Source organism: Thunnus thynnus, chromosome 15 (assembly GCF_963924715.1).
Source record: "Thunnus thynnus chromosome 15, fThuThy2.1, whole genome shotgun sequence".
Classification (NCBI taxonomy): Eukaryota; Metazoa; Chordata; class Actinopteri; order Scombriformes; family Scombridae; genus Thunnus; species Thunnus thynnus.
In genome coordinates this window covers 22997875-23010823 of record NC_089531.1, presented here as the reverse complement: position 1 = coordinate 23010823, position 12949 = coordinate 22997875, and the positions used below count along the sequence as shown (strand labels likewise).

General features: G+C 40.9%; 1 protein-coding gene across 5 annotated transcripts in view; it reads left to right on the top strand.

The window, feature by feature from the left end:
- The window catches only part of fam49al (family with sequence similarity 49 member A, like), a 31970-nt gene that overhangs the window by 16687 nt on the left and 2334 nt on the right, over positions 1–12949 (top strand). For 2 of the 5 annotated variants that reach the window (XM_067611403.1, XM_067611404.1), the window contains 7 exons: positions 630–709; positions 5575–5696; positions 7344–7449; positions 10731–10867; positions 11001–11078; positions 11387–11503; positions 12580–12659. In XM_067611403.1, coding sequence (XP_067467504.1) covers positions 640–709; positions 5575–5696; positions 7344–7449; positions 10731–10867; positions 11001–11078; positions 11387–11503; positions 12580–12659 — 710 coding nt within the window. In that variant the 5' untranslated portion in view covers positions 630–639. Of the gene's footprint in view, positions 1–629; positions 710–2033; positions 2114–5574; positions 5697–7343; positions 7450–10730; positions 10868–11000; positions 11079–11386; positions 11504–12579; positions 12660–12949 lie in introns of those variants that run through there. The other 3 variants (XM_067611401.1, XM_067611400.1, XM_067611402.1) reach the window with 2 other exon arrangements.

Below are 12949 nucleotides of genomic sequence, written 5' to 3'. Positions count from 1 at the left end.
ATGTTAAATTCTGAAACACCTGACACATGTTGTTTTGTTTTGCCGGTGTGTGCTGCACATGAACAAATGAGCATGTAGACCTGTGTAAACTGCCTGTCTGACCAACAGTATAATCTAATGAAGCTTGCATCATTGGTTTCATAAAGCGCTGGCATCTGGCCTTCGGGTATGAAGTACAAAGAGCCTTACTTGTCATAAAGTATGTATAGACTGCTGTACATGAAGAGCATTAGGAGAGAGTAGCCCGTACATAGCAGGCTTTTATTAGGTTACTATAGTAATGTAAATGGATTAAAACCACCACTCAGCTCTACTGACTCCCAATGAGAGAGCTAAATGATTCACTACTGGATTGAAGCCCCTCTCTAATCAAATACAGCATACACTGTGCATTGGATGCAAACTGTGATCAGCCTCATTTATGACTGGAATGTCTGACTTTGCTCAAGACATATTGCTTAGACAGAAAGATAGAGGAGGAAAGGAAGAAGGGATAATTAGAGAAGCGCAGATGGGTAAGAAAATGAAACACTCACAACCTGCTGTGTTCTCCATGTGCATTTGTGTATTTTCATTTGCGTTGCCAGGTTCTGTGTACTGTATGCATTTTGTTGTTTCCTCCCGTCCAGGTCGCCAGCCATGGGGAACCTCATTAAGGTCCTTGGCAAGGATTTAGAGAACTGTCCACATTTTTTCCTGGACTTTGAAAGTAAGTGAGCGCCGGGGTGCGTGCACGTGTCCGTGTGCTTGAAATGTGAGCGCACGTGTGTGTGTGGAGCAGAGGCGTTCAGTGGGAGGTCGCTGGGTGGGGGTCAGTGGAGGTATATTTGGTTGTGAGCTGCTGAGTTGCTGATGGTGTGATGGAGTGTTGTTGTGGGTGTGGTTTGTCATTATCAGACGCTCTTTAGTCCCACTCTCAGTGCTTTCATCCAATAGATTTTCTATCCAGTGATGATATAAATATACAGTGCGTAGGTAGAAATAAAATGGTGCATAAGTATTTAAAGTGACCAGAGAAAAACAAGCATCAGTAGCAATTAAAACCAATAACATTTTTTGGAGAAGTGATCATTTATGCTGTTAACCATGAAATAAATGTCCTTAAATAACTTCAACTGAAAATGACGACTGATTTATATGTACTGTATACTCTGCCTCACTCTTCACTACACGCAAGTGTGCACTTTTACAGAGAGTAAATGTATGGGATTATATTTGTCTCAATGTCATTGAACAAAATCTCAAAAGACAGGTTAATTGAGACTGAATAAGAATCATTTGAGATAAAAACAAAAAGAACTCAAAAACAAAACCTACAATAAATAAATAATATCTGTACAGTAACAGAGTGCGCCATTTGATTACACATTTCTCTGCTATTTCACCGATGGAGATTTCTCTTTTGCCATCTCTCTTTTTAGTTTTGCTGCTCCAGTTTTCAGTTACACTTTTAACACCACGCTCTCGTTACAGGGGTGACCACTGCCCACAAATGAGGGCACTCGTGTATGGTTTTACTTACTTACTTTTAATCTCTCTCAATCTATTTTTTTTTTTGTTTGATTCTTGGTAGATCTTGCTCAACTCCTTGAAATAAATATATTCCCATATAGTTTAAGATACCTAGTTGGTATCCTACAAAAGCTGTAGGATTTTTTAACAGAAAATGGGGAATAAATTCTAGTATTTATATGTTTTACACAGAATTCTGCAAATAAAAACTAGACTGTAATTGGACTGTAATATTAGACCCTTAAACCCAGTTGAGGACTTTTTCAATTTAAAGCAAGCTATACCATAAGTAATAATGTACGAGTGGGATTAAAGAAGCTCTGTGTCCGTGTTGCCATGCTTCACCCAGGACATACTTCCACCATGCCATCCCAACAACAACTCCCTCTCATCCAGTCCCCACACCCCACCACCTTCATCTCTCACACACACATACATACAGCACACATACACAAACGTGCGCACAACCCCGACACCCATCCCCTCATCACCCACAGACTTCTCCCCTCTCTCTGTTCCAGGGGGCTCATGGGAAACCTCCTGAAAGTGCTGGCTTGCGCCGAACTTGAGCATGGCCCAATAGTTTTCCTTGACTTTGAACGTGAGACCATCCGCTTCTTATTTTTTTGAGTTATCTCTTTCTCTCTGTTGCCTTTGCTTTTATTTTCCTCATTCATCAATCTCAGCTGATCATTGTGTCATCTTTACGTCCTTATTTACCCTTTTTTTCCCTACTCCACAGCTCTCCTCCTCCTCACCCTCTTCTTTATCTTTTGAGTTTTGCTCCGGGGACTGGCATTTGAAAGTCATTTGGCTTCTTTCTAAAGGGTCCAATTCTCTCACGCCATGTCTTAGGCGCAGACAGATGCACAATAGCATGGTGAGGCTGTAGCAAAATGACAACAATAATACTTTGATCTCGGTTCCTGAGCTCCAAAAACAGAGGATAGCAGTGAATGCCAGTCCTGTGTGGGTTTCTGTTGCTCGGGGATGACGATGACTAAAAAAAAAGTCTATCGTCATCCTTCCACCTCCTCATCTCCTCATCCCCTATGGTGTGACCTATGTCTGACCTATCTGTGTGTGTGTGTTGCACTACATAATGTGTGTGAGCGAGTGAGATTGAGAAAGAGAAAGATTGTGAAAGAGGTTGGTAAATAAAATCACCTCTGTCCCCCCTTTTCTCATTTTCCCCAGTTAGTGAATTCTAAACTTTGCACTGTGAAAATGTCCATCTTAACAAGCGATTTAATTTTGTACTGTGCTCAAATCTCTTTGCCAGAATGGTAAACAAGACTAAGAGTCTACAGCCACATGAGCAACTTAGTGAGGTTATTTTTGAATGTCTGTTGTTTTGTAGGCATTTCATGACAATTCATACAATAGTTGTTGATTCGTCTCACTAAAAAAACAAAAAAGTCAACCTCATGGTGGCGCTAGAGGAAAGGTTTGTGGATCACCAGAGTCATTAGGATTCCTCCTCTGGGGGCCATGATTATCTGTATAAAATGTCATGTCAATCTGGCCAATAGTTGTTGAGATATCTGTTAGTGTGGCTAAAAATCCACAACCAAAACGCTCCAGTGTTTTCTTGAATCAATTCCTTGATCGTCATCTTTGGCAAAGAAATTCCCGCTGACGATTTTAAAGCCGATTATGAGACTAATTGAAATGTTAAGATGGGGATGTTTTGCAGCGTCTCCCGACATTTTTCTGCCCTTCCTCGACCACTTTCCCCCCTTTAACAGCTGGCTTCCTCCTCCTTTACTCACTGTATATTAACATGAGAGTGGGAGAGCTCACTGCTGGCAAGAGACGTCAGCTGTCGGATAGCTTGAATTTCCCCTTCATTTATTATGCCTGTGATTCACTTTACTTCAAAAGCAAGTGGAATGAGTCAGATTCAGGCATGGCAGCTTTAGACGTGTCCCTCCTTCACCCACCCTGCACCATCTGTGAGCTCTCCTTCTCAACCCAGAGACACAGTCACCTCCGTCACACAGTTCAAAGTTTGGTTAAAACTCAGTAGCTCTCATTAAACTCTTTACGGCTGAATGCTAATCATTGTATTGAGGACAAATTACAAAAATGTGGATAAATCCTCATTTAAAATTTCCATTTCGCACATGAAACCCTGATGCTTGGAATTATCTGTCAGCTGTGAAAAGCTTGAAGGTTTACAAGTAAAAATTCATCCTTACATGCTAAATTAAAGCAACCTAGATTTCTTAAAACATTTTTTAAAAATTCAGTTCAATATTTTTGGAAGTATGCTTATTTGCTTTCTTGATGAAAATTAGATGAGAACACTGATACCATTCTTATGTCTGTATGTTAAATATGAAGCCGGTTAGCATAGCTTAGCATAAAGACCAGAAGCAGGGGGAAACAGCTAGCCTGGCTCTGTCCAAAGGTAAAGAAATCAGCGTATTAACACTTCTAAAGCCCACTAACTAACAAGTTATAGTTTAATCCACTCAATAATGTGTAAAAATGACAAGTTGTGGTTTTACAGGGAATTAGACCTTTCGCACATTGTGAAAGTGAAGTAAAAACCTTCAGACAGAGCCAGGCAAGCTATTTCCCCACATTTCTAGTCATGCTAAGCTAATCGTCTCCTGGCTACAGCTGTATATTTAACATACACGCATGCAAATGCTATCAATATTCTCATCTAACACTCAGCAAGAAGTTGAATAAGCATATTTCTCAAAATGCTAAACTATGAGGACATTTAATGCTCATTTTATTATTATCTAACTTAGTAAATAAAAGGTGTTGTTGTTCACCAGAAGAATGCAGCCACACATTAGTGAGAAGTCATCACTAAAATAGAAATGCTTGCTGTGCTTACTATTACAGCTGGTGTGCATGTACGATAGCAAATATTCCATGATTACTATGTCTCTGCAGGGAGGCAATGCCTCAGGGTGCAAAAATAATCAGCAGTGCTACCACATGTAGAGAGCTGCCTGGGCATACTCCCACTCTCACTTTATACCTGAGTCACACATTGAGACGGATAGCTCGAAGAAAGGAAAACCAAAAGCAATGACGACACATGAGGACACATCCTTAAGTGTGTCCCTCAAACACTTATCCCTCTGGTATGCATGCAGCACGCCACATGGGCAAACAAAGCAGAACTGTGATTGGGAGGTGCCCTGCAGCAAAACACTTAGTTTACAGTACAGTATGTGTGCTGCTCAGCGTTCATGCGTGAAAGTAGGAAAGAGAAAGAGTGAGCATGCCCAGGGGTTGTCCTCCCTGCTGCTTGTTTTTTTTTTTTTTTTTTTAGCATTTCTCACAATTAAACCTTAAGGGCAAAAAAAAAATGTCTCTAGCCCTTCATAAAGGTGCAGAGTGAAATAGAAAGTTGAGAAAAAAGATGGATACGACCATTACATCAATCTTATGGGACAATTACACCTTTCCAAGCCTTTATAAATCTCTGCTGAATGAACAGTTCATAGGATTACAGTCTAGGAGTCTGACAAATTTGTAAGATCCTCATCCAAATGATTCCCCGAAGGGAAACTGATTTGTCATGTGGCTACACACTGTAATCAAACCTCACTGTGTGACTGAGGATGGCTCGCAGGTCTCTTAATATTATTCTATGATGGATAAATTATGTCATTCATTTACTGGCCAGATTTTGATCTTAGATGTGTACGGGTGCAATGATAACTTGAATCCACTAACACAAACTAAATGTGATCATTTTTACTTGTAGGGATGTCTTGCTTTTATTGCTGCCATGTAGTGAGAAATTAGTTATCTCAGGTTTTTATCTGGCCCTTTAGGATATCATCTTCTTTCCTCACTAACCCTCTCCTTTCCTTTTTCTTCTCATTTTCTTCCATTTTCTCCCTCTGGTCCACCTCTCTCTGCTGACAACATCCCTTTCTCCGCCCATCTTTCCTTCCCTCTTCTCTGCCCCTTCCCCTCAATATTTCCATCCCCTCCTGCACCTTACATCACACTTTCACTTCCCAATCTCTCTCTCTCTCTTTCTCTTCCTCTTTCTCTACCTTTTCTTCCTTGCTTCCTCCCTCCCAGATGCCCAGCCCACAGAGGCAGAGACAGCCGTGTGGAACCAGGTCAGCGCTGTGCTCGAGGAGGCTCATGGGATACTAGCCGAGCTGCAGTCTTATAATGGCGCAGGCCAGGAGATACGAGAAGTGAGCAGGACGCACGCACGAAGCAGTCAATAAGTGCTGAACATCAATAAACTGCTTGAGCCACAGAGCAACGTGGAAACATAACACTTACGTTAGATTCACACATATAGTGTAACATGCACTAAATACCGTGCACCAAATATAGGAAGGGACAGAAATGTGTTAAAGTATTTTTTCAAATAAACATTTCATGCAATATGTTGTTTTTGGTGGCGATGCAAGGTGGGAAATTAGCACCAGCCACCAGCCAAATGCTGGTAAAATATGAAAGTGGCTGGTAGAGTTCAGACACAAAATAATGATTTGAAATAATGATTTGAACATTTATCTGTCAGTGGCTGGTAGATGTTCACATTTTAAAAAGTTAATTTCCCACCCTGCAATTATATGGCAGAGGCATAAATATCATCTAATAGAAAGCTGGTATGCTGGGCTTGATGACCAGCAGCTTCAGTGTCTTCAGATTCAGCTTTTCCTCAGCGACACATCGCTGCAAAGCAGCTCCCTCTGCAGTATGAACGATTGCTGCTGATGGCTCAGCTGTTGGCGCTGTTCTACTTGTTAACAAATAGTGCTGAATCGTTTTCCTCTCCTTACTTCCTAACCTTGAGGACTTGGAAGCTTTTCTTCAGAACAGACACGTAGCTATCCGCTGAACTATATTTCACCTACGTTGATCATTTTCTCTCTTACATGTGCACCTGCAGAGGATTTCAGAAGTTCATTGTTAGCTGCTTTGAGTCTGAGATTCAGGAATATTTTTATGCTTTATTAAACCCACCAGAGGGAAAATTCAGCATATTCCACTTGTATAAGCGAAAATTTTAATTGGAATCATCAATATCATCATGTCATTGTCATTACAGTAGAGAGATAGAGAAGGAGGAATTATTAGTTGTCACTAATGGATTTATTAATGGTTAATGAATCATCTACTAATGTTTTTTTGTTGTTCATCTAAATGCCATTATACAATCAACTTTTGAGTTGCCAGTGTCTGAAAACTCCATTTGACTGGTAGACTCAGACCGCCTATTGCTTCAAAATCCATCTATTGACAATTTATTAACACTTACAACTGCAAATATGATGATTAAATCCTTTATTAATGACTTGTTAACATTTATAACTGCATTACTACCAAAAAGGAAATGTGGGATTTTTCACAACCTGGAAACCCAAAGTTTTTCTCATTAATGACTTACTATATAAAGCATTAGTAAATGATGTATTAACCACTTAAAAAGCTATTAATCACAACTATAAACCCTTAATAAATGCCTTATTAGAAAGTGGTATCAAATTAAGGAATGATGTTAACACTTGTTTGTGTGTGTTTGTGCAAAGAGTAAATTGCAGATTATGTCTAATAATTAATTTAAGTGAATTAATAACATCATGTCATTGTGTATCAGAAAGTAAGTCAATAGAACAAAATTAGGTATATCTGGATATAGAGTCTGTCCCGTCTCAGCGTTTGCTGGACTGAAATCACTGTAGTATGGAAGTAGTGGCAAAGTTCAAAGTGAAAATGTTTTACTAAAGTGAAATATTGCTCTGAGGAAGAGCAGATAGAAGAGATGGGGAGTTTTTAAATTATTTTTGGAAAGTAACATCCATGCATCTGCCTGTGTTCCTCGCCTGCAGGCCATTCAGAACCCAGGCGACCTCGCTCTTCAGGAGAAGGCCTGGAACGCAGTCTGCCCCCTGGTGGCCAAGCTGAAGAGGTTTTACGAGTTCTCCCTCCGACTGGGTGAGCATGGCTATCACGTACACTCAGTAGAGGGCTTTCAGGTGATGTAACACACTCACTAGCAGCTTTATTTGAGGTCAAATAAGAGCTGAAATCATACCTGGAAGCATCTACATTCTAAACCTAAATTTAGTAAGTACATTTGCTGTCAGCTAGTCAGTTATCAAAAGAGCAAGGGCTTCATATGACTACCAAAAGATACATTAGGTGCCATTCACATTAATGTCTCCTTGTTGAAGCTGTAATACGTTTTTCTGCATTCTGACAAAGCTGACATTTCTTAGGTCTCCATTTGTGTTGTGTACAAATGTTAAAGACTGCTGATGTGTTCAACACTGGTGTCACAGATCACTACTGCAAACACTAGCTGCTGTTCTTCTGACCGCAGTTTAACATGTGACATATCCTGACCCTGACAAACAAAACGAGAGATGTTTCAGTCACGACACACTGAACGCATTGTATATGTTTTACTGAAATTTAAATGAGTGGCAGATTAATTTGAAGGTGATGAAAAGAGGCGTCTTTTCATTACAAGCAAAGGTGAGACGCTCATCTTGTACCGTCAGTGCTGGTTCACAGCTCTAATCCATGTTGCTGTGTGTCACCGTCGTGATTTTACATATGGTTTCATTCTGACAGCATTCCTTAACACACACACATACACACACACATACACACTGTGATGTCCTCTCAGTCCTCTCAGCCATCTCTGCAGCATCCTGACCTAGCAGCCAGGCAGCCGTTGCTACGGAAACAGTGGTACATGGTCGTCCAGCACAGAGAGAGAGAGAGAGAAGTATGAGCAGAGGAATAGAGTTCGGCTGCCGCCTCTGCTCTGCCTTCCAATAATACTCCAATCTCATTGTGGACATTGTGTTCTCAGCTCACCATAGAATGAGGGCTAACTAATAATCTATGATAATCAATCTGGTTCAAACATGCAGATGACACAGCCATCCTCGCACTGCTCAATAACAACAATGACTCTCTCTCTTCCTATCAACATTCCATATCCCATTTTAGCACATGGTATGATGATAACTTTCTCTACCTTAACATCTCAAAGGTAAAGCCTCCCCAAAACACTGATCAATCCCCCCAGTCTCACCATCATAGCGGGGAAGGTAGAGGTGGTGGAGTCTCTCAGATACCTTGGCATTACACAGGACAATAACCTCAGCTTCAATCAGCATACCATGGACATTTACAAGTGTTGTCAACACAGACTTACAGCCATCTGTAAATTAAACCACCTGCCTGCCCAACCCCATCTCCTTCTTCTCCTGCACTGTAGCGTTATTGAGCCAGTTATTCTATATAGTGTTTTTTCAATATGCTTACAGTCCAATAAGAATAAACTCTTAAAGATTTAGCCAGCAGCTCTTAACTCATGTAGCCAGCAAACTCGTTGGTATTCCCGAACCCAACTTATCCAATTGTTTCACCTCATCCCTGATCTGCAAAGCACTCACGATCACACATGACCCAGACCACCCACTCTACCAGCACTTTACCCCCCTTCCCTCTGGTCATAGGTATAGACTACCCATGTGCAGAAAGGCCTGTTTTAGAAAGAGCTTTGTTCCTTTAAGTTACAAGAAATCCAGTCTGTGGTGTGTAGAGTGTCAATCCATGTCTTACATCTGTCTAATGTATCTACGAGATAGAGCAGATATCTTGTAGCCTGACCTCCCTTTCTAATGGAGGGAAAGGATCGAATCCTAATGAAGAGGAGAGTCTACAAACTGGAGCGAACCTCCTCTTTTCACCCCTTTACCATCTTTTATAGTTTGATTGATTGATTGATTGATTTGACAAGTACAGTACAGCAAACAAACAGCTACAGTGTCTCTATCCAATCTGTCAGTGTACCCTCAGGAATCAGTCCTCAGGATAGGGACTGTGCACTCTGGTAGCCATCGCTCTGTGCTAACTGCAGGAGGGAGAGTGGGGTTTCTACCCGGGCCCTTTAGATGAAACACTTCAGCGCTGTATTTATAGAAGGACCTTATGCATTTTTAATGCAGAGGAAGGGATGGGGCCTCCAGAGACTTTGCTTCTGAGGCATTACTACCACATGCAGCCTCTGAGGTCCGGCTCTGGTGTCTGATTTGTTAGAGGCAGCAAGCCAGTGAGGCTTATGTTCAATAGTATATGTGAGACAGGGGATATCTATGGTCACTGATACAGTCGCCACACAATGCTCAGGCTGCATGATCGGCTGCAGTGTGATCTCTGTGGAGTACCACTTCTATTTCATTTAATTTGTCTTGTAGAGTGAAATGAATGGTTAATATTTGTAGTAATAGAGGATAAAAAGAGTGCTGTTGAACTCCCAAACATAGAAAAGGTCAAAATTACTCTCCAGACTCGGCCTATGTGTCACAACAAGACAAAGACTACAGTACAGTCATGCTAGTGTGCTGGTATGCTCAGAATGACAATGTTACGGGAACATGCTGTCATTTTACAGGTATAATGATGGTAAACATGTTGATAACGTTTACCATGTTCACCATCTTATTTCATCTATGTTAGTGTGTTAGCATGCTAACATTTGCTAATTAGCACTAAAGACAAAGTGCAGCTGAGGTTGATGTGATGTCATTAGTTTGCAGGTATTTAGTCATAAACCAAAATATTTGACAAAGTGCAATTTTTCTATTAAATCTTTAGGGATCACCAAAGTCATTAGGATTCATCCTCCGTGGACAATGAATGTCAGTAGAAAATTTCATGGTAATCCATCCAGTAGTTGATGAGATATTTCAGTCTGGACCGCACCTCCAGCCATGCCGCTAGCATGGCTAAAAATGTTAGCAAGAAAAATAACTCCGCATTTAGAGTTTCACAGGCATGTTGCTCTAAAGCCTATGGGCTCTAAGGGTAAATATCTGGTCACCTTAAATGTTAAATCTCAGTCAGATGATCTCTGTTTGAGGACCTGAGCTCTGTTCTCAGAGGGGATCCAAAGGTCTTTCACAGTCCCTGAGGCCAAATCTCACTGTGCTTTAACAGCTCTGGGTCCTGTTTTAAAGCCCTTCAGGTGTCCAGAGATGAAGTGACAAAACTGAAGTGAGGTGATTAAAATCCTGCTGCTGCTGCTGCTACATTTTGTTTTTCAAGCTGTTGACATGAAAGAATCTTAAGATCCATGCTAGATTAGAGAGATTTACAGCAGTCTGAACACAGGGAGATTAAAGCCTGTGCAGTATGACATGCAGATTTCAGCTTGTGGAGATGAATTTCTAATATCTACGTGTACCTATGTTTTGCAGAGAACGCCCTGCGCAGCCTGCTGGAGGCGCTGACGAGCCCGCCGTACGCTCCCATGCAGCACCTGGAGAGAGAGCAGGCCCTGGCCAAACAGTTTGCTGAGATTCTTCATTTTACACTCAGCTTTGATGAACTAAAAGTGAGAAGCATCAGTTTTGTTCTAATTACAGCCCACACAGACTGACCTTCACCGCACTGAAAAATGAATATATTCCTTGAACAGCCTCGTGAAAATATTTTACTTATGAATGACCTTCTCTCTCATCACGCAGATGACAAATCCAGCCATTCAGAATGACTTCAGCTACTACAGGAGGACTATTAGTAGGAACAGGCTGAACAACCAGCAGGTAAGCCCTCGGAGACATGATCAGGCTGTTTAGTGTGCACTTGATCAAACTGCATGGCTTCACTTTCTCTCTTTAATCATTAATGACTGAAGTAGAGGCGTTCCTTTTCCTCCTAACAACACAAAGAGATGTACAATCAATATTTCATTTGCCATTCGAGTTACACAAATTAGAGCCAGGACTGGCTTCATCACTACGCTCTCATTTTACCAACTAGATGGCATGATTATTGGACTAAGTGATAAATGAAAACTGATGATATCTGTTTTTTTATACTAATGATAGAATCATGTTGTATTGACACACAGCTGGAAGCGGAGAACGAGGTTAACAATGAGATGGCCAACCGGATGTCTCTCTTCTATGCTGAAGCAACACCCATGTTGAAGACTCTGAGTAACGCCACCACCAAGTTTGTTTCAGAGGTAGATTTCCCATTCTTACAGAGTCTACACTATCAAGACATGGTTATTACAAAGAGTGGGAGCAGTTGTTATGGAGATCAAGGAATTGATTGGGTGGGCACCTAAAAAATAAATCACGTTTGGAACATTTAGATCAGTGTTCCCCCAAAAGATGATGGTACAGTTGTCAGTCTGGTCGGTGATCAGTCAGTTTAAACTTCTCATGCACAGATGCACAAAAGTAAGGAGGATTTTATCAAACTAGCAACAGTTTATGTTGTACAGACCATTTCTAAAATGCATCAAAGGAGAATATTTTACGCATATTTCTCAGCAACAAGACACTCTGGTGTTTACTTACAAAAAACTATTGGTTTAAGGACTGACCAATAACAAAAGGCCTCTACCGATCACCTCACCTACACCCTTGTTTACTCTTTACACAGTTGTGGTCAATGTCAAAACGCCTTGTGCTAAATGACCAGAGAGTACATACAGATGAGGGCAAATAGTCTGTTATTAACAAGCTACAGAGCACAGAATACATGAGTCAATATAACATGAATTACAAGAAAATCACCATCAAACTTTAATTAGATATTTGTATTTTTACACTTTAAATTCATATTTATCTCACTTTTCTTTATTGTAAGATCCATCATGTGGTTCAGTCAGCTGATGTCCTTGAGTGTTCACCTCAGGTGCCCGTGATGGACTGTTGCGTGAACACTTCTCCTTTCCCTTCCTGTCTACAGTATTTTAGTGTGGAGGCGGCAGTATTTCTCTAACTTTACACATCAGTGCATCTTGATGGAACGGACATTTGAGAAATACTTTTGAGACTCATACAAAATTTAGAGGACATGCTGGTCATGATCGCCTTTTAAGAAAGTTGCTTTACTGCCCTTTTTACCCTTTACTCCACTCTGCAGATGTACTCTGTCTCCACCTTGTGTCAAAATACTGTGAGATACGTTGATTGCTAGTTAAGACATTTGCTTTGAGAGGATACACTCGCTGTTTTGTTGTTTATCTAAAAATTGAGATGAAAATCATGACATTCTTAGGCACTTATGTCTTTTTTTTTCTTTCTTCAGAATAAGACCTTGCCCATAGAGGACACCACAGACTGTCTGAGCACCATGGCCTGTGTGTGCCGCGTTATGCTGGAGACTCCGTGAGTACTCCTCATACTTCCCCTTCCCTTACATCTCCTTGTCTCCTTGTCTTCCTCTCTAAAGGTCAGAAGCCTACATTTTAATTAACAAGCCTTTTCAAAAGTGAACACAAAAGGGTCCTTCTCAAGTTGGAAACACTAATTCATAGAGTGAATAAAGAGCTGGACCCCGACCTTCATGCCAAATTTAAACCATTTAACTCATCTTTTTCACTGATTGATTTCTTTGTCATTTGGCGCTATTATTGACCCTCTCTGCCTCCCCTTGCCCTCTATACCCAATCCTGTTA